General features: G+C 54.1%; 7 protein-coding genes across 7 annotated transcripts; 5 read left to right on the forward strand and 2 right to left on the reverse strand.

The window, feature by feature from the left end:
- Positions 1–840: 840 nt before the first annotated feature.
- CkaCkLH20_08858 (gmp synthase) lies at positions 841–1,694 on the reverse strand (the record flags this gene model as incomplete). The annotated part of the gene is made up of 2 exons (XM_038891573.1): positions 841–1,334; positions 1,391–1,694. 2 exons carry the CDS (start codon positions 1,692–1,694, stop codon positions 841–843), a joined length of 798 nt encoding a protein of 265 aa, XP_038743209.1.
- Positions 1,695–2,980: 1,286 nt separating this feature from the next.
- CkaCkLH20_08859 (C6 zinc finger domain protein) lies at positions 2,981–4,303 on the forward strand (the record flags this gene model as incomplete). Its single annotated transcript, XM_038891574.1, has 1 exon — positions 2,981–4,303. The coding sequence occupies one exon, from the start codon at positions 2,981–2,983 to the stop codon at positions 4,301–4,303; it is 1,323 nt and encodes a 440-aa protein (XP_038743210.1).
- A 668-nt stretch (positions 4,304–4,971) lies between these two features.
- On the forward strand, positions 4,972–6,814 carry CkaCkLH20_08860 (uncharacterized protein; the record flags this gene model as incomplete). Its single annotated transcript, XM_038891575.1, has 3 exons — positions 4,972–5,102; positions 5,158–5,672; positions 5,724–6,814. The coding sequence occupies 3 exons, from the start codon at positions 4,972–4,974 to the stop codon at positions 6,812–6,814; spliced, it is 1,737 nt and encodes a 578-aa protein (XP_038743211.1).
- Positions 6,815–7,493: 679 nt separating this feature from the next.
- CkaCkLH20_08861 (uncharacterized protein) lies at positions 7,494–9,458 on the forward strand (the record flags this gene model as incomplete). The annotated part of the gene is made up of 1 exon (XM_038891576.1): positions 7,494–9,458. One exon carries the CDS (start codon positions 7,494–7,496, stop codon positions 9,456–9,458), a length of 1,965 nt encoding a protein of 654 aa, XP_038743212.1.
- A 1,112-nt stretch (positions 9,459–10,570) lies between these two features.
- CkaCkLH20_08862 (uncharacterized protein) lies at positions 10,571–12,625 on the forward strand (the record flags this gene model as incomplete). The annotated part of the gene is made up of 1 exon (XM_038891577.1): positions 10,571–12,625. One exon carries the CDS (start codon positions 10,571–10,573, stop codon positions 12,623–12,625), a length of 2,055 nt encoding a protein of 684 aa, XP_038743213.1.
- Positions 12,626–12,975: 350 nt separating this feature from the next.
- On the reverse strand, positions 12,976–14,629 carry CkaCkLH20_08863 (uncharacterized protein; the record flags this gene model as incomplete). The annotated part of the gene is made up of 3 exons (XM_038891578.1): positions 12,976–14,019; positions 14,079–14,339; positions 14,399–14,629. The coding sequence occupies 3 exons, from the start codon at positions 14,627–14,629 to the stop codon at positions 12,976–12,978; spliced, it is 1,536 nt and encodes a 511-aa protein (XP_038743214.1).
- Positions 14,630–18,860: 4,231 nt separating this feature from the next.
- On the forward strand, positions 18,861–23,558 carry CkaCkLH20_08864 (cellobiose dehydrogenase; the record flags this gene model as incomplete). The annotated part of the gene is made up of 7 exons (XM_038891579.1): positions 18,861–19,004; positions 19,076–19,264; positions 19,329–20,473; positions 21,539–22,659; positions 22,751–22,917; positions 23,010–23,171; positions 23,268–23,558. 7 exons carry the CDS (start codon positions 18,861–18,863, stop codon positions 23,556–23,558), a joined length of 3,219 nt encoding a protein of 1,072 aa, XP_038743215.1.
- Between the last annotated feature and the right edge of the window lie 108 nt (positions 23,559–23,666).

The raw sequence follows: 23,666 nt of genomic DNA on the forward strand, positions 1-23,666 counted from the left end.
GGCAGATCAGTCCCCCGGATCACCGGTGGCCTATGCCGTTGAATTCTCAGACTGAGCCTCATCTCTTGGCTTTGTGTCAGTCACTACTCAGCGCACCATAATACAGTGGCGGTATCGTATGGATGGGCGTTGTCTTTTCACACGTACCGGGTCATCGGCGGTCGTCTTTGTGAGTGCGCATAGGCTATTGCAACTACATCTCCACTCCTCATAGCCGTCCCCTAGATAGCATGGCAGATGGTCATTGCGAAGATTCAGGTTCACATACAGCACGGCGAACCACACCTCGTTTGCTCCCTGATGTGAGAACCAGTTCCGCGATCTATCTGCAGTAGTTCCACGTCCTGAAAACATTTGGCTACTATTGGCGAATAAAGGCAGAAAGTTACGGTATGTCGCCACACGAGTTTCAGTGGTAAAGGGAGACGATCCAGACCAGTATTCAAATTCTACCACACACACACACACACGACCTTACTTTGGTGTGCTAAATTTACGTATACGGGAATGACGGAATCGTCGATACGAAAACAAAGACAGAACTCTCAGGGATACGAGATGTCTCATTTCAGGGCTTGCTTACAAGATAGCCTTTTCCCACTCATGACAAGCTATCGGAGGCTGAACTCTCTCCGCCGATCTTTGGTTGCGGAAGCCTCAAAGTTAGCTTGACAGCTGCCCGTGCGCTTGCAGCTTGCAATGTCAGCATTTAGAAATCAATGATTTGCATCAAATAAATTCGGTCTCGCAAAAGAGCGTTTTCAGATCTATCGAACTGCTTGTTGTTGTATTTAACATGTGAATGCTATGAGTCTTTTCCTCGTGTTTTGAGCAATATCGCTAGGACATGAAAAACTCAACGACCATCTCTCCAGCCAATGCCCTCGTATCATCCTTTTCCACCAGCTCAAAAAGCTCATCCATGTTTTCACTATCCGATATCAAACCAGCCTCTTTCACTGCTATAGTGCTCTCTCTGGTGATGAATCGATCAAACTCTGGATGACCCTGATATGTCAATACCCGTCCGGGCAACAGAAGACCCTGAACCTTACAAAGAGCTGAAGAGCCCATTTGAATCCAACCCTTAGGGAAAAGCGGTTCCGACTCTACTATGTCCTGATGAAGAAACTGATAGGAAATGCGGCTCTTGTCAAGACTTGAGAAGAAGGACGTAAACTCGGGCGTAAGATCTATTTCATGCACGCCAATCTCCCAACCATTCGGATTCTTGAACACTCGTGCGCCTTCCTTGGCGAGAAGTGCCTGACAAACGATTTGGTGACCGAAGCAGCCTCCAAATATCTTCACGGACGGGTTGTTTTCATAGGTATCTAGATCTTGTTAGGCTTGATCCATGACAAGAAAGTCATATCTTTGAGAGCGTTACCTTGCAAGAACGCAGCTAGTCGATGAATCCAGGGCTCATTGTCATATGCCGAGGCAGCTGAACCGGTTACAATCAGAGCATCGATGTCATCCAGCGAAGTCGGGTACTGATCTTTGCCGAACACATCAAATCCAGTGAAATCGACGGCGACTTGGTCTTTTGGTCTTTTTCCGTTGTAGGCGTCGACCGCTGCGAATATCCATGCGGCGAAAATGTCGTCGAAGCCGCCCCTTTCTTTGGTGATGCGCTCGGGGAATGTGAAACAGCAGAGAATAGCGATTCGGAGCCTCCGGACGGTCGTCATATTGATGCTTTGTGGCACCTCAAATAGGCTGAACGTGAGATTTAATTATATAAGTCTTGACCAACATCCGAGGCTTGAAATAATGTTATTTATTCATTCATACGACGACCTTGCATTAATTAGGAATTAGGAATCCAACGGCAGAACACGTTCAGTCAAGTCCGGTGAGGGGCCGGTAAAGTGGAGCTGATTGCGGGTAAATATAAGCGACCCTCCGTCCGGGGCGGCTGGGGTTGCCGGATATAGAAGTCAGTAAGTTGTCAACCACGAGACGCAGACTGCTTATAAGTCCTGTCAGAAATGTGATAAACTATTCTTCTAAGAAAGAATCTTGTTGATAACTTTGACAATCGTGTAGATCTTGGATTGCTTGACGAGAAAGACAGACATTGCGAATGGTGTCCTGACTTGCCTATTTAGGTGATTTTGGATGTGGCTACTTCACCCAAATCGGCCAGTTGTCAGAAAATGAGTTCCATCAGACGCCTGTTAGAACTACCAGTCTACCAAATAACTTCAGGCATTGTGCATATCATCAGTCGCAGTATCTCCAAAGTCCGGGTTTTAATGTTGACTTACCTTCCACAGAAGCTCTTCAGAATATTGCACCCACTTTTATCGCCAATCATGTGTTACGAACCCCTGAATTCAGAATTTAGGCCAATGAAACGACAGGAAAATCGTCCGTGACAGCTATAGCGGGGCGCATGCGAGAAGAGGTGGGTCATTGAGAACTTCTTGACGTGATCACCAATGTGCAACTTGCAATCAACATCCTTCGCACAGATCGAATCACAGTTGCTTAACGCCTCGATAAGTTCCTTCGCCTGGATCTATGAATGAGATCCAAACTTATGCATAGGCTATGGCGGTAGAATGGCTGAAACCCCGCGTCAACCTCAGCCGACCGGCTTGGTCTGCCCACCCAAGATGCTGAGGAAGTTCAGCAAGACAGGATCGGCTACTCCCGGAATTAGGACAAGGCGCCGGCCTCAGTAAGGCACATCTGTTTCCAATCAACTTCTAAGATGTAGTTCTGACTTTTTCATGAATCAGAAAGTAGGAATTGATGATCTCTCCTCATATCCCCAGCTCATCTCGCTCACGTCTCAACTCGCAGGTGTGACTGTTGTGTCAATGGAGACTTGAATTGCCAAAGACATAGGCAACTCCAAGCTCGTCGTTCAAATCCTCAAACGGCAAGACTTCTGCCCCCAGTGAACTGGGATGTGTCTGGCAGCGCTCAAGAAAGAGCCATGTTCCACCATGTCCGACAATGTACCATCATGGGCTTTGGACACATCTCGTTGCTCTCGAAGCTGTGGTCCAACTACATAGTCCCTCTTGGATACTATTCAGAGTCGGTGAAGCACGCGTTGATAGCCCTCGGCTGCTCACACCGTGCATTCTTGGATGATTGGCCCGACGAACATGGGCTCGGAACCCAGCAGATGTACAAGGAAATGGCGACTCGGCAATACGCCAAGGCCATCTACTGTACATCACAGGATATGAACGACCTGTCTCCGACCACGATCCGTACCTCCCTTGTCTCTTGCCTGGTATTCATCTGTCTCGAAATCATCCAAGGGCGCTACGACAAGGCCATGCAACACCTGCGATCCGGCTCCAGGATTATGAGGTCGCTTGCGGAAGCAGCGACGAGTACCCACACATCAGCAGTGCTCTCTCCGACACAGCGCTGTATGGCTGAGACGGTCAGTAACTACTACGACCAGTTGTGCGATGTCTCGGACATGTTCATGGCCATCGGTTGCGACACGGCCTACCTACTGGAACAAGGGGAAGTCATCCCGGACTTGTCTTTCTTCTTCAGAGGCGGGCATAACAGCAGTAAAGATTCGTCCGAGCCGTTCACGAGTGCAGATGAGGCGCGATATGCCCTTCATCTTGTGGACGAGGGGTTCGGAAAGTTCCTCGGTTACAGCTTCCGGGGCAGCTTGCCGATGCCCTGGACGGACTTTCTCAACGTCCCAGAGGACATGTCGCCCATTGAAGAAGAGGGTTGGCCTGGAGAGTGGGTAGTGGCTCGTCACCGGTTCGATGTCTGGAGCGCTCGGCTTGCAGCGTACACCAAGAATCTGAAATCAGATCCCTCCACACCCCAGAGTGAGTTGTGGGAGGTACGCCTTTTATCGTTCATGCAGATGGACTGGTCATTAATCATCAAATGCCTCGAGGCTCCGACCACCCAGCATTCACATCGCCAGGCCTTCCAGGACCTGCTTGAAGACGCCGAGAGTCTCGTGTACGCGGAGGATGCGGAATTGAAGCACCCAGTGTTCACTCTAGCCGCGGATGTGATTCCGCGGATGGTCTTCATAGCCGGGTACTCCGGCGAGCTGGACCTGCAGCAAAGAGCCATCGCATTGCTCTACGCGATGCGGAGGAAAGAGGGTATGTGGGATAGTCGGGAGATTGCGAGTGTCTTGGAGGCGATTTTGGCGGCGAGAGAGTGCAGTACGTGGGATAAGGAATACGAGAAGGTATCTCTTCCACGACTGGCCAAGATGTTGGAGTCTTTGAAGTTGTATGAAGGCAACGGCACAATACCCATGGCCACCCTAGTCGATCAAGTGGCTTCCTGAACCTCGCTGAGGACCGAGTCTTTCTGGCTCATGAAACAGGCATGTCACCACGAACAGCAGATGAGAGATGGTATCAACTGACGATACAGACCCATGAGCTCAATAACCTAGTTAATTACCATGGATATCTTTCCCCGAAAACCGGAGCGTGATGGCTGGTTCCTGGACTATCACAACCCCTGCTTATCTCCCCGCACCTTGGGCTATCATTCTCGATCCAACCTCCCCGGACGCCCCGCAGTGAATGGGCAGATTGCTACCTTGACTAGGTTGGTCCCAAATGACTGAGATACTGACTCTCTAGCACACTCGGCAGCTTCCATTGCCTCTCATTTCCCCGCTTGACCACCGGTTAATGAGCTCACTCCAAATACCACAACAGCTTTGCCATTGAAAGATGTAACGTCGCTATTGGGGAACAGAGCGCCCCTCCCTTCATGTCTCCTCAGTGACATCGACTGCAGCTTCCAGATATGGTCTACGTCGATGTAAATCGTGATGTGGGTGCAGGTAGCAGTGGACTGACCCGATCTTGGGGCGACCGTCATCAGGATCCCCAGCGCCCACGAAGCAACGGTAGTCTCGGCTAATATAAGCTCCATTGTTCTTGACCATGTGTGAGGCAGGCTTTGCCCCGCTCACAAAGGATTGAAGGACCTCTTTCCACGATGATGCTATCCAAGACCACTGAGGCTCTTGCGGCCTTGGTCGCGTCACTTCCCTTGATTCAAGGGCAGGCTGTGCGATTCAACAATCCGGAAGGCGTGGATATCTGGTGTGGAAAAGCGTATCGCGCAACGTAGGTCCCCGAAGCCGTGATTTGGTTCAACGTCAAGCTCACAACTGCCCCGCAGCAACTCTTCATTCGATCCTGGTGGATGGTTCCCCGAGCCAGCCATCTCTCAGGTCCCGCTCCTGCGTCTCAAAGTACGACCTAGACTGAGCATCTACCTCGACACGGACACCACCGCGAACCTGCTCATCGACGCAGCCGTATCGAACCAGGTCGGATCACCACTGCCGGCCGAGTACGGACAGAACATATCGACAAGCGCGGCGAAGACCTTGAAGGTTGAGATTCTTTCTGGAGACGATGTGATCTCGACCGAAGAGATCGTCGTAGGGTCGCGAGACAATGAGGTGCCATTCTCACTGGGCACCTTCACCCCACGCATGGAGGCATACAACATCACCGTCCGCACGACTCTCGACTCGTCTCATGTCTACGAGGACTGGACCGACGTCTCTTACCTCCCGTATCCCGAGGACTACGGCAGCGTAGCCCGCATAGACAATCTTCACGGCGGCCTTCTCGCGCAGCGAGGCAAGGATTCATCCTGGGATCTCATCTTCGCGTACACCTACTACAGTCAGTTCGCCTTCACTTACTCATCATGTTCCTCTGGCTGACCGCTCGTAGCCCAGTGGACACTCTACTGGAACTCCAGCGTCGACACCCTCAACGAGTTTGCCGCCATGGGCTACAACGTGATCCATTTCGTTCCCACGGGCAGCCTCGGCGAGATCCCCTTCCCGTGGGACGAATTCGAGCCGTACCTCCAGCGCGCCGACGAACTCGGGATCTACTTCCGCTACGACGTCCTCTGGACCTGGCCGAACCTGACAAACATGATCGACCAGGTCACCCGCCTGCGCACCCACCCGTCCATCCTGCTGTGGTACCAGAGCGACGAGGCCGACGGGAAAGCCAACCCGGCCAACTCGACCGGAATAGCATACCAGCAAATCAAGGCGCTGGATCCGTACCACCCCGTCTCGTTGGCTCTCAACTGCGAGAACTTCTACTACCAGGAATACGCGGCCGGCGCGGACATCGTCATGTCCGACGTCTACCCCGTCGCCATCAACGCGACGTTCTCGCCGGTGTACGACACGGTCTGCAACGAGACGTACGGGTGCTGCGGGTGTGATAACTGCGGGGGCGAGTTCGAAGATATTTCGGTCCGGCTGGATGAGTTCTACCGTCGGGATGAGATTCTCGGATGGCAGAAGACGCAGTGGTTTGCGCCTCAGGCGTTCGGCAACGAGACCTTCTGGAGCCGGTATCCGACGGCGGAAGAGGAGGTCGTGATGACGATGCTGTCGGTGAACCACGGTGCCAAGGGTATCGTGATGTGGAATTATCCCGCCACGACGGAGTTGGAGAATTTGACGAGTCGTTTGGCCGGAGTCTTCACGGATAAGGCGGCTATTGAGTTCTTGCTCGGCACCGAGAGGACGCAGGACCTTGCTGTGGAAGGGGCGAATAGGGTTGACGCGGCCGTATGGATCAGCGAGGAGAAGGGCCAGGCATTGATTAGTGTTGTGAACCTCAACTCCGAGGACATCCCGGGTGAGGTGAAGGTTGTTCTTCCGGATGGAGTCGCGGTTGGCAATGTCGCTCAAGTTCTCTGGGGAGATGTGGTGTGGGATTTCAGCGACGGTGGTCTGGTTGCAACCGAGGGCTTGCTCGGCTTGCAGACGTCTGTGTTTATTGCTGAGTTATTGTGAAGTAGCCGCGGAAACATTTCTTTTTCGTCTCTCGGGGTGTCATCGTCATCATGTCGAAACTGGTTCCAGCGCAGGTTGACTCCTTGTTATTGTGATGAGTTGTCATCAGTGTTGATGCTACCGTGTCAGTCACTGAGATGACAAGAAGTAGGCGAGGTTTGCCAAATAAAACATTTTGACATCCTGTTTCAACACAATTGCAGGGACGTTGTGGTCACGACATCCGCGGCAGACGTCATTCGCTAAGTTCTTTACGCGTATAGCCGGCCGTATTCACCGTACTCGGCTCCACTCTTCCGCGTATGCCGGCGTCCCACGGCCGATGGGTTTTTCGGGGTGGGATACGAATATTCGGGCATTCAGATCGGCACTGGTACCCCGGAAAATATACTTTGTCGCGCGCTGTGCCTTCAGTAGTGCGCGGTAGGCTTGCAAGTTTGTCATCACATGTACTTTTGGTCTTTGCAAAGATCGTCCCGCGGAGCGGGAAGCCGCAGAACGGTGATGAGCTCCGCAAGATCTCTCGGCGTTCCCAGGATCAAATTGACTGGGATCAGCCCAAGAATCCGGGGTCGTGCTCTCATCGCGAAATGTTTATAAACGCGGTGTTCCCAAGCTTCATTCAGGCCTTTCTCCTCGTCCGTCAGCATCTGGAAAAGCCAGTCCAGCGTTGCCCAGCATGCGTCTCGGATCCTTCTCCATCATCGTTTTCACCGGTGCGGTTTATGCCTACCCTTCACAAGACCAAGCACGCATCGGTAGCCGCTTGGAATGGATTCAAACCAGAGGTTCTCCTCTAGAGGGCCGTCAAGCCGACATCCCTGCCCCTCCTGAGCCTGAGCCGATCACTGTCACCGAGCTGCCTCTCCCCCCTGTGACGCCAGACACGGGTGTGGGTGGATGCACTGAGGCGATCAACCCTCATCGGACGGGCTGCATAGGAGCCTCTAACGGCCTTCAGCAGTCGGGAGACTTCCTGCCTGATGATCTGCACGTCGTGGCAGCGGTGAACTTCACCGGCGCCCCGGCTGCTCCAGATGCAGCCAGCATTTACACGGGACCTCAGTTGATCATTGTCAAAGTCGATGGCACCACTTTTCCCAACGGCGATGCGTGGAAATGCATCACATGCGGAGTCCCCGCGGAGAATGCGGTTGGCCGCAGCGAGGCACTCGATTATCCTCAGATTTTCCACGATGGCAAGCGTCTGCTAGCCGGTCCGAACATCATCGAGTGCGCCGCAGAGCTCACGAGTGAGGACTGCACGCCCGACAAAGTCCACATCTACCCAATCCGCTGGAACACGGCGGCAGACGGGTCGGGGGCTGGAGGGAGTATCCGAGAGCTTCGCATCCACCCTGACGATGAACACTTGGGCTGGAGCTCATTCAACGTGAGATCCGGCAAGATCGACCAATACGGATACGTTGGCAAACTGGAGTTCAACCCGTCGCCATCTACCAGCGAGCCCCTGGCGCCCAGGTACGACTTGACCAACGTCTTTGCTCTTTTCAGTGCCGACGAGCCGCAGCCCATTGAGGTCGACCCAGAAGACAGCACTCAACTCCGGATCAACCCTGATGCTGTGGTAGTCGGAGAGCTGCGCGGCTTCGGTGGTACCGGCAGAGAAGTTACTTTCATTGGATACCCCATCGAGTCATCCAACATCGATGTCCTCGCCGCCGACCTCACTACCGGCAAGGTCCGTCGGCTTACAGCGCATCCCGAGTACACGGATCCCGTGGACGTATCTCCCGATGACAAGTGGACTGTCGCTATGGATACGCGAGGCACCGGTCGGCAGATGTTCATGGCTGGCCTGCGAGGCGTTCCGCCGTTGACAGACTTGGTCAGCAGCAGCGCCACGTCTTCCACGAGAAACAACGGCCCGCGCCGGTTCTTCCAGCCGTGGCTCATTGACGGCTACGGAGACCGGGGCTCGTATTTCGGCCAGAAGATCAACGCCGAGGGAGACGGTATCCCTGGCGGCGGAGCCATCAACGATCCTGAGTGGAACGGCATGGCCGACCCGAAATGGTCGAATGACGGGACTCGCATCGTTTACTGGCAAGCTCAGACAGTCTCGCCAGCGTGCGGCGGAGAGAACCCGCTGCCCTGCTACAACTCCACGGAGCCGGGGGGCCGCAGACAAAGGATGATGATGGCGCATCTGACGAGCAGGCAACCACTGAGTCCTCTCGCCATCCAGCCGGTGCCCGAGATCATCCCTTGGGCGACGCCGCACAAGCCTGGCGACGCAGCTCCGGCGCGACCACTGCCGACGAACGGTACCTTCACACTCAAGGGCAAAGTTGGGGGTTGGGCGAACGTCACTATCACTCCCAACAGCGAGGGTACTCTCCCGCAGACTGTCGCTGTCGAGTACCATGACTTCTCGGACGATGGCGTCAATGTGTTGGTCGGGACTGAGAAGGTCACGGCGGTGAACCCGACGCCAACTGTTGAGGACGTCGACTGGTTCTCGGATCTGGTGCAGACTGGCCCAAACAATGGCACCAAGAAGACAAGCCCGGACGGCTTTCATCTTTCCATCGATATCATGACGAATATCTTCGAGGCGAACGGCACGCTGACGACGACGGTCAACGGCAAGGAGTGGTTTCAGCCAGCGAACGGTACCTGAAGAGGCGTTTGGACAGAGGCACTGGACGGGTAACAATTAGTATGCTGTGATGTATAGGGTATTGATATTAGTTGCAAGATAATCACAACCTTTTGAAGCAATAATTGGCGCAGGAGCGTGTTAGTGTACTTGGCCTTCAATTCTCTGAAGCTCCTGGTATGACCGAAGGTGATGGGGATAAGTAGCTGGTGAACATGTTGACGGCATCGTGTGGTGAGTGCGTGTTTCCGCCTCACATTCGGGGTCCAACATTGATGTCCCTGGGCTGATGGAGATACCTCTTGTTCCAAGGACTGAACATGGGATACTCTCGGTTGTGAGGACGTTCGTGATATGGTGAGGTGAAAGACGGAAAGAATTCCGGAGATGACCAGTACGTATCTAATCTTATCTATCTCGCTTATCTGCTGACGTAACAATGCGCTCAACGGCCGGTCACGTGAAACGCCGGTCACTCGAGACTTGGAGGAAGTCGCAGAACAGTGAATGTTCCGACGTTGACTTAAAACAAAGTCTTGCGACCGCAGTTCGCATAGGGATTCAGATTGAAGATCGCCGAACTTATTGTACTAGTATCGGTACTAGCATGGCCGGCTCGAATTAAACAAATTTGCTATCATGAGCTCAATACCAATTGGTCAATAATTCCCCACTCCGAACGTTCCTCGAGTTCGAGTCTGTGTTCCCTGGGAACTTCGACGACGATCCTGTGCGATCTTGCTTAGCAGCACACATTGCTTGCTCGAATACGTCTTTCCGAGTTGCTGCCGCCATGGCCAAAAAGAAGAACAAGCAGACTGCCGCCGATGATGTCGACGGAAGCGTCCCGAGTGGAAGCGCATCCCAATCCTCCTCGTCGAATGGCTCTTCGAGAGGCAGAGCAGCTGCAAGCGCCGTCTCCGACTCTGCCCCTGCGCTCATAATATGTCGCAACAAGTCTGTACTCCCTCTGGCAAAGCTACCTTAACGGTGCTTCGATCCTTGCGCCCCCGTCCCAGATGCGCGAATCAAGGGAATCGTCGGCGCTCGCGATCGGGACTGGCCTTTGCTAACAGAGACTGGGCGACAGGCATTGGCGCTTTATCTCTTCCTTCCATGGCCCATGGCTACAAATGCCCATTGAGATTCTCGAGACGATCGCGAATATCAACTACAATACCCCGCGACCCCGCCCGATTGACCCCGCCGTCTTCTTCGACCTCCTCAAGATCCGCCGACTGGTCGACGAAGCTACAGACCTGGCAGTCCGCGCCGCTAGCGACATCGCCTCACCGACTCTGTCGAACCTGCATGGTGGACTGAATGGACACATGTCGTCGCTGGGCTTTGGAGTGGGCGGGGGTCACGGGACAAAACTGAGCAAAGAACGAAAACACAGGATGAGGGAACAGGCCAGCCAGAAGCTTGCCCGCGCATATCGTCTGGATGAGATCGCATGTAGTGTCGCCACTATGCAGGGCACCTCGACGTTGGAGGAGATTGGCTCTCTAGTGTTGCAGCGCAGCAAAGACGATCCGGATGCCAAATACGTCCACTTCTTCCACGAAAAGATACCATCGAGACAACTGGCCGAGTGCACCAGCCTGCATTCTCTGGACGAAATCATCTCCGCGAGACCGGGCGAGGGCGAGGCTCTGCGAACAAGGGCAACCGTGAGGATATTCAAGGAGGACTACGAAGGCGCTGCTTGGGATCTGAGTCGCGCGTTGGAGAAATGCCGCTATCACCAGCCAATCCACACCCCTCCATCTTCCCAGGAACTTCAGCTGGCGACTGGGACAAGGAGATATCAGGACGTGATCCTCACTGAGGACCAGCAGCCTAGCAGCTTGGAGACGCAGCTGTTGTTCCAGCGGGCTGGGGTATACTTGACGCTTGCATGCCAGCATGTCATTGACGGCTTGCCCGACACTCCTGCAGATGGAGGGGTAGCGCGGGATGACGGTCAAAGGCAGACACCCTCTGATGCCAAAGCAGGAGAGGAGACTACGTCCGGCCAGTCTCCTGAACCTTCACCCGCTGAAAAGGAGGCCGCGCGCCACCGGTTAGAGCAGCGAAAAGTGGTCAAGACCTACGCCAAGAAGGCCCTGCGAGACTACACGGCATATCTGTCCAAGTTTGAGTACACGCCGGATCTGCCGCTGAAGGTAGTAAAAGAATTCACGGAAAAGGTTAATAGCACAGTCCATGGTATTCGCCATCCTCGAATGCCCGACTCAGGGGCTTCGCCATCATACAAGATTTATCCTCTGTCCGATCTCTTCGCCGCCGTGCCACCAGCAGACATACCGCCGTATCCTTCTCAGGCGATCGTGCACCAATCTGGCCCCGTTCAGCCTTCCACCTACGAGGCGATCACATATCATCCTCTGCTAACAGACGCGCTCCACTCCTTACTACTCTGTCACTGTCTTATGCAGACTTCAACCAAGGAGCTCCTCCGCCACGCGCACATGGTTGCTCGGCTGGCCCGCCTCGCCGACGGGTACCCCATATTTCAACCAAGTAGGTCCCCAGCCAGGGCGGACTGGATCGAGGTTCTTCGCCGGGCGAACAACTGGATTTCCATGACCACGTCCTGGGAGCAATTATGTGCCCCTGCGCCTCTGCCGGTCTTGGACGGGCCTTTGGCTGAGCATCAAAACAAGGTTCGTCCGTCCGCCAAAGCAGCTGCGCTTGCGGCCGCGGCCATCACTCGAGACAGCAACACGCTGCCTGATCTCGGTGAGACTGAGGATCAGCGGAAAGAGAGGATTCGCCAACAGGCTATCATGGACTCTCTTGACGACGACAGAGTTGTCGATGAGGCAAGCCTCCGCGCTGCCATCACCGCCCGCCAAAAGCGAGCTGAAGAGGATCACGACTACCTGATTGGTCTCAAGAACGGCACGCACGGAAAATCAGAGCTAGCAAGTCACAGTCAGCCACCCGCCCTCCGTAGGTGGAGTGTGGATGATGGTCGAGAGTATCCCATTCTGACGGAACGCGCCGCTGCCATCGCCCGCTGGGTGCTTGAGGCCCCAGCGGTGAGCCTTGGAACCTCCAAGCGGAAGAAGAAAGCCGGTCCGAAGAAAGCAAAGGATACGAGGGGGCCGGATGCGGTGGCGGGCAGCATGGCCAGCCTCGCTATCAGCGAGGCTGGTAGAGCCGTCGACGCGCAGGCCTAAGTATCCACCATCTTTGCCATCTACCTCCAGTTGGATTCGAATTTTCTTCAGCTATATAGTATAGGCAGAAGCTTCTAGCATGCTAGGGCCAAGCGAGTCCAATGACAAGCCACGAGCCGCGTTGCTCACTTTCCCATTTCAAATTAGTTCATCTTTCGGTGAGTCGGGGTGCGAGATTGTGCTGATTCGTGTGGTAGGGAAGTTTCAAAGAATGACAGGAAACGTTGTCAATTTCATCATTTGCGATTGAGGGTATAGTGTGACCAGCCCCGGCCTGGCCGTGAGGTCGACTCGACGACGTCATCTAACAAATACAACAAACACATTACTCATAATCACCCGCTCTCCATCTAGACAACCTCCTTCCTCTCGGCCTCCTGGACCCGGGCACCATCCTTATCAGAGCCGGTACCAGCCTCGGGGTGGTCGTTAACGCCCATGATCTGCCCTCCCTTCTCAATGTGGTTGGCACCACCGAAGAGCACGTCGACTTCCTCGAGCGCAACCTGCTTCGTCTCGGGAATGAAGAAGTAGACGAACACGCCGAGAACGATGTTCATTCCCATGAAGAAGAAAAGACACTTCAGACCCTCGTTGGCCAGGAAGGTCGGGAAGAACTGCTGGAAGATGGTGTTGGCGACGTTCTGCATCTGCGAGCACATGCCAACGGCCTGCGCGCGAACATTGGAGGAGAAGATCTCGGACGTGTACATCCAGGTCGTAGCACCCCACGAAGGCTTGTAGAAGAAGGTGAAGAGGAAGAGCAGGAAGACGATGCCGATTCCGACACTCTCGCTCTTGGTTCCATCCGCTGCCGAGGGCGTCTTGAGACCGACGATGGGCACCACGAGCATGCACACGGCCATACCGGCGGCACCGACGATGAAGAGCCAGCGACGTCCAAAACGATCGGCCGTCCACATGGCGTTCAGCGTGAACAGGATTCCGCAGGTGGCGTTCAGGGCGTTGATCAGGTTGATGGTGTCGTCGGAAGGCCAGACCTTCTTGTAAATGGCAGTCGAGTACGAGTTGAGGGTTCCCTGGCCGGTAAGTTGCTGACCGACGTTGAGGACGAACGCGAGGTAAAGACGCTTGCGAAGGGACGCGTCCTTGAACAGCGCGGAGTAGCTGCCGCTGATGGCCTCCTTCTCGTACTCGATGGCCTCGCGAATGGTAAGCAGCTCCTCCTCGACCTCCTGCTCGGTGTCGCGGATGCGCATCAGCGCGGCGCGGGCGGAGTCGACGTCTCCCTTCTTCTGGATGTACCAACGGGGGCTCTCGGGCTGGAAGGGCAGGGCGACGATGATGATGATCGGGACGAGCATCTGGAAGATGACGACCATGCGCCAGTCCCACTCGCCGAGGCTCTGGCGGTGCTTGGAGCAGGCGTAGTTCTGGACGATGTTGTTAGTCACATGCTGACACCATCGCCGTCGTTTTGGGGGATTCTTACAATCCAGTATGCGATGAAGCTTCCGACGCTGTAGAACATCTGCCAGCAGGCCATGATGTGGCCACGGATCTGCGGGGGCGCAACCTCGCCGATGTAGACGGGGCCGGCGGTCAGGGCCATGCCCTGTCCGAGACCGATGATGACTCTTCCGGCGATGAAAACGCCGAGCTGGTGGTGCGGTGTGAACGTCTGCATCAGGGTCGCGATAATGGTGACGAAGCAGCCGATGGCCATGCCCCAGCGGCGACCGAGGAAGTCGGCCTGAACACGAAAAGTGTTAGCGGTAGTCTATAGACGATGACTAGAGACTGAAGACTTACCAGAGGGCCTCCGATGAAGAAGCCGGCGACAATGGCACCGATTGTGTAGGCCGTGTTCACAAGACCGATGAGCTGCGTGTCCTTCTTCAGGTCGACGTCGACCCAGGCGAGCCAGTTCTTGGAGCCCTGGAGCGAGTTGTAGACGGAGGCATCGTACCCGTAGAGGACCATGCACATGGCCGCCATGAGGGAGATGTACCAGTTGTACACCCTCTTGCTGGTGACTGCCATCTTGACGACGTGTTGCTGCTTGACAGGCTCTGACTGAATGTTGTCGTCTTCGAGTCGGTTGGTAAAGACAGGAGACTGACTGGATGGACAACTCCGACAGAGAGAGGTGAAGAGACAGAAGAGAGCCAAAAGAAAGATGGACGGTTGTCTTTAAAGGTTTTATCGCAGACGAACCCCCCCGGTCTCATCAAAGCTAAACTTAACCCTCGAATCCCCGCAAAGACCAATTTCCCTTCTCCCATTCCCCCAAATCTTGCCCCAAGTTCCCCCGTGCCGTTCCCCTCATTCCCCGGGTCTAGATAGCGAGGAAGACGGACGAGGACTGGGTTCTCCCCATAATTGTTTGTCGAGGCCGGGCTAGCGCTGGTTCCGGGGGAGTGGAGGTGGAGTTTTCAGGAAAGGACCGAAGAAGGGGTCGAGTCGTTGAAGGCATCGCCGCAGGGAATCCTGCGTGTCCCACCGTCGTTGTCATCGACCGCTCGCTCAATATCTTCACACCCTCTCACCCCCATCCAGCTCTCCCATCCACACGCGCGGGCAACACGAACCGAACGGGACAAGACGAACCAAGAGATGCGGCGACAGCAGGGACCCGGCAATCTCTTGGCGCCGCGCCGCGTGTGGCACTCCGTCCTTCCCCAACTTCCGGAATCCCTGTCGTCGTGTTCTGGGGTCGAACTGGCGGAGAAACCCCGTATGTCAACTTCCACCAATGGGAATTTCGCCTCCGCGGCCCCCCATCGCGGAAGTGGAGGGCGAGGACGGCGAACAAGACCGCGGTGGCTGGTCTGGGCAAACGCTTGTTTTTGTGGTGTTTTCCCACCCTCCAATCTACGGTTGGCAACGGCGTCGAAGAGGTTTCCTGCGCTCACGGAATTGGTGGTGCTGTTGCTGAAATTTGAAAGAGAAAACGGCTTAGAGTGCTGTGATCATGGGACTTCCAGCCTTGTCCGGATGCAATATCTCGTGTGTTGAGAGGGACGGATGATGGCCCTTGGCGACGCAGGTCGTCGACGCCAGATGCCGATTCCCGTCTTCGCCCACGCCTCTCCGTGGATCCAAACAAGCACCTCTCGCTCACCATCTTTGCCGCAAGAGTATTTTAACTCCTTCTGGGAAAGACGACAGCTTTGCTTAGCTGACGACGACATGCCCCCTTGTCAGACCACGTTCGAGCATCCTCCGGACGTGAGAGGTTCGCATGTGATGACTCTGACGGGTTGGTCAGAAAAAGGTGCAAAAGATCTCGGCCGGTCAGACTGCGAGTTTATCTCCATGACCCATTTATTTCCGCATGTTTCTCATGCAGAGAGCGACCCGCGAAGAATGGGGCCCGGTCAGCAGCGACGGGCTGCTGCGACATGCGCCGTCTAGCTCCGGGCTGGCAGGACTAGAAAACGTCGTGCGTCGCGCCGTTGCTCTCCTTGACTCGCAGACTTCTTTCAACCTCTGTTTCGCTCGATTCAGGCATCGTCTGAACTCTGACAACGAGAAATGAGTTGACATAAGCTTTCACGACCAAGACCTGCGGCTCTTCAAGAGACGGTATGAGGACGATTTGAGGCGGCCAAGACCGTGTCAACCCGCGGATCCCGTGTTGGCACTGCAAGCCACCCGATGCTGCCAAGAGGTTGATATCACTCGTCGACTCTTCTCTCCTGCCGTTAAAAGCGAACTTGATATCAATTTTGCCCGTAAGCGCCTTGGCGAACTTGAATCCGTAGAGCATCGCATTCCAGCAGTCCGGTCAAAAACGTGGCTGCAATTCAGCCTGAATCGGTGTCTCCCACACCACTTTCGTCCGCCGCGCCTCATCCCACCGGCTTCTCGTGTTGATTGAAAAAAAAGATCACAATAAAAGCTACATCCTGGCCATCGTGACTCCAGTCCCTACGTGCCGGCTCTCCGCGTCGAATCTGAAATCTTTCCATCCCCCGCGCAAACCCCAACATTTTAAAGGAAGAAATCGAACCACCAGAATCCGGAGTCCCCAGCTTATTGCTAGGAGGCGGCCGAACTAAGCTACACCCGGATAAGGGGTCCGCATTTGACACGACTGTGATTGATGGAAGAAATAAACATTCCCCAGAGGCGAAGAAGGATGCGTCCACGCCCTTGCGCTAGACAGGCCCGTTGTCGCCGGCGCCGGTGACGGCTTGTGGGGAACGCGAGGCGAGGCCGCGAGAAGGAAGACGAACCGAATCACAGGAGCCTTGTCGACGCGTGCATATGCAGAGGGACGGCGGCGCGATGGGGCTGATAGGAGACGACGGCCTTTCTGCTTGTGGTATTGATGGACTCATTGTCGATTATGCGAATCCATTAGCTTACCGAGGGGATGGTACCGTTATTCGGTCTCGGTCCAATGGGCCGCATTAGTTCCGGAGGACGGGGTGTGATGCGAGTTCTCCTAAGAACGGTCTTGATCATCTCGGCCGGACCATATGCGATCGATACTGTCTACGTTCAAAAGTCAGTTTGAATGAACCCTACTCATGATTGAATCTCTTTCATGTTTCGAATGTGATCTTGAACCCTTGAAGATCCGGAATAGGCGAAACAACGTTGCTACTGCCCTCTGCCGACTGACTAAACCGACCTGATCACTCTCACAATGAAAGCTAACGTAAGCGTACTAAGGTACAGGAGCTTTCAAGGGTTCACGTCAGCTGTTCCGTGTATCTATCACCCTGTCATGCTGACTGTTAAGGACGAGCTGTCCCTTTAAAGTGACCAACACAGCAACCCAGCAAAACTTCCTGTCAACATCCGCTCAAAGCTGTGTGATAATGTTCTCTTGAGGTAACTTGATAGTTTCGTCGCGGAATCGGAATCTTTAGCTACTGAGCTCGTCATGCCCGTAGCATGGCGGATAGTATGCATCGTTTCCGTCGTTGGTCGCGCCTATGTCGAGAAGAAGAGGGAGTGTCGGAAGCGGAAGTATGGGTTGCCGAGTTATTAAACCAGATAGAGAGCCGGGGAAAAAGGAAAGGCGCGCCATGAATGCTGAGGTGTTGGTGAAAGCGGAGGAATCAGAACAGGACGCTCGATGGTTGTACAATCAAGCAAAGTCACAGGAGTTTGGGCTGTCTAGAGGTGCTTCTTATTAAACCAGTATGTCAGAGAGCTTTTATTCTCGAGTGGTTGAACGAAAGGCTTGTTGTAATTACTCATTGGTGATTTGAGATGCTAATTTCGTTCCCATTCAGCAACTCGATCTCATGGTATTACAGAATTCCGGCGGAGCCGGAGAACCGTCAACATATAGAGTTCAACAAAAGCATGGCCACAGCACGAGTCGATGCAGGGTCTTCCCACACTGTTGCCCTTGTTGTAGGCTGTTGAAATCACGAAGGCGTTAGGACTACCGGATTGGGACTTCAGTTTAGGTAGGTAAATCCATGGACGTCAACCATTCCAAGTAGGCAGTTATTTGTTCCCTATAACACAGTATCTTTCCAGGAAGCCGGTGATCGATTGAAGCAGCTTAGGCTTAAAAAATTTGTACTCTACGTATCTTTCGCCGTAGTATTGAAATGTTCAAATCTCTGCAAATTCTTTCCCGAGAACTTGCCTTCGCATCGTCACGAATGGAGACATCATGCCAGATTCAAAGGCAACTTCTTTTACGCGCCATAATATCGGCTTCTGCCGACATCTATTTCTATAACGGTTATGATGTCAGAACAGAGCGAATGCAAGTGAGTGCCATCTTGTGCAGGCCCACAGCCGCAATGCGCGGCGCTTAGATATCCGAACAAATCGAAGTAACCTTGAAAGTAATCTAAAAAGAAAACTCTATTAAAGGTCCGATGAACCCCTATGTTACCTCAAGTTGAATCCGATTATTGTTCAAAGCCTCAGAGATCTCAATAACTGACATGACGGAGAAGACATTTGTTTAAGTTTCTCTAAGTTGTTAGAGCTACTATGAAGTATCTACAATATGCGTGGAATTAAATTCAAGCAGAGCAATATACGAGACGATCGCATCTCTCGTACGGAAGTCTTTATCACGTCTGGATCCCACCAGCTTTCTCGAAGAACACATATAAGGCGCCCTCTCCCACTGTAGATTCGACAGCCGATTTTGGATACCAGCAACTTCCACTCTATCATCAGTCTTTACCTCATTTTCACTCGTTCATTTCCTCTAGCTCTCTTGAATCGCTTTGCTTCTTTGCTAGTGTTCTGACTTCCGCTCGTCCAGTCCACTTCTAACCCCAGCAAGATGCGTCTCGAGCAACTGGTCTCGGTAGCAGGTCTGCTACTTAGGTCCGTGGCGAACGCGAGCCCTGTTTCGTCCCACAACAGCATCGCTGCAAGGGATGGCGACCTGGCTGCAACTGACAGGCTCGTCTTTGCGCACTTCATGGTATGTAGGCTGACTGGCCCTCATGAACTGTGGAAACCGAGAACCGCTTACCAACACCGACGAATTCGCAGGTCGGCATCGTAGGACTACGCAACAAAGTCTCAGACTATGATGTAGACTTCAAGAGGGCAAAGGAGGTCGGCATTGACGCCTTCGCGCTCAACATCGGCAAAGACCCATATACGGAGACACAGCTGGATCTGGCTTATGAGGCGGCTGTCAATAACGGGCTAAAAGTATTCATCTCCTTCGACTTCAACGTGCGTTGTTCCTTTTCTTGTCCTCCGGGATCGTTTCCTCTAACATACCTGACCAACATTGTAGTGGTATAAACCCAAAACCGAAGCAGACGTCGTCGGCGGCTTGATCGCCAAGTACGCAAACAAGCCAGGCCAGCTCATCGTCGACGGCAAGATCTTTGCATCCTCCTACGCAGGCGATGGTCTGAACGTGACCGCGATGCGCGAGGCGGTCGCCGCCAATACCGCCACCGAAGTCTTCTGGGCTCCCAACTTCCACCCCCCGACGGTCCCCTCTCTATCAGGCCAGCCATATGTCGAGACCTCCGAGGGTCTCGATGGCGCGCTGAACTGGTACGCCTGGGACACCAACGGACAAAATAAGGCCCCTACCGCTGGCGCCAACGTCTCAGTCCAGTACACCGATTCGGAATACATCAAGTGGCTGCAAGGAAAGCCGTACATCGCGCCGGTATCTGCTTGGTTCTTCACTCACTACGGGCCTGAAGTATCGTACAGCAAGAACTTCGTCTTTCCCGGCGACCTGCTGTGGGCGAGACGCTGGCAGGATGTGCTCAGTTTGGGCCCGAGATTCGTTGAGATAGTGAGTTGGAACGATTTTGGCGAGAGTCATTATGTCGCTCCGCTGGGCTCATCACACAACGATGACGGCGGGAGCAAGTGGACTCTGGGTATGCCGCATGACGGATGGTTGGATATGGCCAAGCCGTTCATCAGGGCTTTCAAGTCGGGCGCCACGACTGTGGATGCCAGTCACATCGATGACGACCAGCTTGTGTACTGGTATCGTCCCAACCCGTCTACCACGAGCTGTGACGCAACCGATACCACCTTCGGCCGTCCCGCCAACAACGACTCCGGGAATTACTTCGAGGGCCGGCCGAACGGCTGGCAGACTCTTTCAGATAGTGTCTTCGTCGTTTCTCTCCTCAAGGAGCCCGCCATGGTCACGGTACGTTCGGGCAACAATACCCAAAATTTCAGCGCTTCCGAGGGTACGAACTTCTTTCAGGTTCCGATCGGTCTCGGCGTTCAGAGTTTTGCAGTCAGCCGGGATGGAAAGGCAATTGTTTCAGCAACTTCGAGTAAGACCATCTCGAACAGCTGCATCTGCGGACTGTACAACTACAACGCTTATGTCGGGACCGTGCCTGAGAAGACTTGGACTGATCTAAGCGGCGCTTCCCTGGACAGCTTGGCGACAGGACTGTTAGTTGATGTACAGAAGTGTTACACTTAACAACCAAAGCTTTGATACAGACCTGTCGCGAAGTTAGCTACATCTGTGTTGGAAAGCTTCGACTAGTTCTTGATAACACAAAGCACTTACATCGCTATGTCTATCCGTTGTGACCGAGCAAAAGTTGTGCCAGCGCCTATCAGATTAATCGTGTTCTTACTGATCGACTGCCATCTCCACATCTCCAGCGCAGTGGGTAGAATCAGAGTGTTACTTGACCACTTTAATTTCTTCAATTGAAGCTTAGAGTGCTTACCCTGATTGATTTGCATTGAACTTGACCTTCCAAGTTGATTTTGTCTTTGACTTGGACCAACATAATCAAGTTAAAAATGACAACTTCATATTGAATTCAACAAAGATGACAGAAACCGCGTTTGAATAACACCCAATGTGTGTACGTCCAGACGAGACCAGCACAGTCAAGAGACCGAACAAACACCACGAGAAAGAAGTCTTGCCTGCTGGTCCGATTTACGCAATGGGCATCAACTCCGGCTTTTGGTAAGTGCAGGTGTTAGCAAAGACTAGCACATCATCCTGCCAGCAGTCGAGAGTAAGTCATTGACGAAGCATTTCATTAAACCTACCACGCGCTGAGTATTTCCGTTTCTGCCAGAAGTGGCCAAGTTTTGAGATACAACGTTGGATTACTCCTGATTTCCTCAAGGAAGCCCAGGGTCAGGGGTTCGGTAGACTCATTAAAGTTTAAAGTGCCGATGCGGCATCCCACGATCGCCAGCCGGTTCCCACCGCCCACGCCCGTCGGGATGTCCATCGTGAAATTCTCCTAAGCTTGGCGAGAAAACACCGCCTTGGAGGAAACTCAAACTGGTGAACTGGTGTTAGAATGATAAGTAGTGGCCACGCCACGTTTTGGGGACGCAGATCGACAGTCTAAGGACCGGATGAACCACGTCTAGCAACATCATAACGACAAAGTCTCAATGTTGTGGATCGCAGCCTTTTCCGCTCTCCGTACGTACTCACAAACAAGCTCTTCCCACAGAACCCCTAACAGCCTGATAAGTGAGCGCCGGCCGGGTCGCCTGCTCCTTAACAGCCCAAAACACATCCTACGACTACATCGTAGTCGGCGGCGGCGCCGCCGGCCTCGTCGTCAGCGACAGACTCTCCGAAGCAGGCCACACCGTCCTCCTCCTCGAGCGCGGGCCCCCCTCGTCCGGCCGCTGGATCCCCGCAGCGCAAGAGAACCAAGTGCCCTTCGACAACTGGCGCCCCGGCTGGCTCAACGGCACCAACCTCACGCGCTTCGACGTGCCGGGCCTCTCGCAGTACTTCTGGTCCAGCCAGATCGACATCGCCTGCGCCGACCAGGCCGAGAACCCCGCCGCGTGCGTGCTCGGGGGGTCGACCGCGGTCAACTCGGCGCTATGGTGGCGGCCGCCGGCGGGGGACTTTGACGAGAACGGGTATCCGCACGGGTGGGGGTCGGCGGATATGCGGGGCGCTGTTGGGCGCGCTTTCGCGAGGATGCCGGCGACGGATCGGCCTTCGCCGGACGGGATCCTGTATAGCCCCGAAGGGTACAATGTTGTAGCGGGTGCGTTGGCGAAGGCCGGTTGGGCGAATGTGACGGGAAATGAGACGCCGGATGCGAAGAATCGGACGTTTAGCTACGCTAACTATCACTATCGGTTCGGATACCGCAACGGGCCCATGGATACCTATCTAGTCACGGCATCAGCTAGACCTAACTTCGCTTTGTGGACGGACACCAGCGTACGCCGTGTTATTAGGGACGGCGGCCGCGTGACGGGTGTGGAAATAGAAGGAAGCGGCCGGGTTGTGAATGTCACCTGTGGGACGGGGCGCGTGGTTCTGTCCGCCGGATACTTTGGATCGCCGAAGATTCTGTTCCGAAGCGGAATCGGGCCGGAGGATCAGCTGAAGGTCGTGGCTGAGTCGCAGTCGGACGGATCGAGCTTCATCGACCGCGGACAATGGCTACAGCTACCAGTGGGGAAGAACTTGAAAGACCACCAAGTGACGGATTTCCAGATATCGCATCCGTCTGTCAAGAACTACGACTGGTCGAACGGGATCTGGGACGCGCCGGTCCAGGGAGATCTTGACCAGTATTTGCGGGACCGGAGTGGCATGCTAGCCGGTCCCCCGAATAATCACGGGCCTAGTAAGTATTCCTCGCATCCCCGTATACATTTAATCTATCACATGTCCTCCAAGAAAAGCCTCTGAAGAAGACTGTTGCTGACTTCTACCAGTGGCCTGGGAGACCCTCGAAGGATCTCTGTTTTCCGACAATACTCCGCGCCAAATCCAGTGGACCACAAGAATCCAGAATCCTGGGCCGCCCAATAATCTCTTGACCTTGTCTTCATTCGTTGGACGCGGCTCATCTACTGTCGGGCGTCTCGCAATCAACGGGAATGTGAGTCCTTCCATCGGTTCACGTTTTCTCGAGCCGGCTGTGGAAGTGAAACCCCTCTCTTGATGCAATCACTCACATAGAAAATTCCCCAGATGACGATATCATACGCCGAAATCCCCTACTTCCAGACAGAAGATGACAAAAAGGCCGCCGTGATCGCCGGAGAACGTATGGTCGCAGCTTTGCGTGCGAATCCGGAGATCACCTTGGTCAAGCCCGCACCTAACCAGACCGTTGCGGACTATGTAAATAGCGTAAGTTCCCACATCCCTCTGGAACCTGGCTCTCTGTTACCTATTTGAGCGTTGCATCAATCCAGGGAGTTGTCCTGACTAACGCTACGCTTCCAGATCGCCATTAGCGTCACAGCGCGTCGCGGTCTCCATCTCATGGGCACGGCTAGAATGGGCACCGACAGTGGATTAAACGGGGGAGAAGGTTACGCCGTAGTCGACAGCGACGCCAAGGTCTACGGGACTGAGAATCTGTTCGTCGTAGATGCGAGCATCATGCCTGGCATGGTCACCGCCAACCCAACAGGTGCGATTCTGTCCGTGGCGGAGCGGGCGGCGGAAAGGATTCTGAACCTCCCACCTGATCGCTTGAAAAAAGGGATCACCATGTTCCCCTTTATCAAATAGCATGTTCAAAATTGCACGAAGACAGATAGAACACGAACGAAGACACAATCGCAAGATGGGCGTTGGTGGAGGAAAGCCGTCTCCGGCTTACCTAAACAATTCACACCC

This window comes from Colletotrichum karsti, assembly GCF_011947395.1.
Source record: "Colletotrichum karsti strain CkLH20 chromosome Unknown Scaffold30, whole genome shotgun sequence".
Lineage (NCBI taxonomy): Eukaryota > Fungi > Ascomycota > Sordariomycetes > Glomerellales > Glomerellaceae > Colletotrichum > Colletotrichum karsti.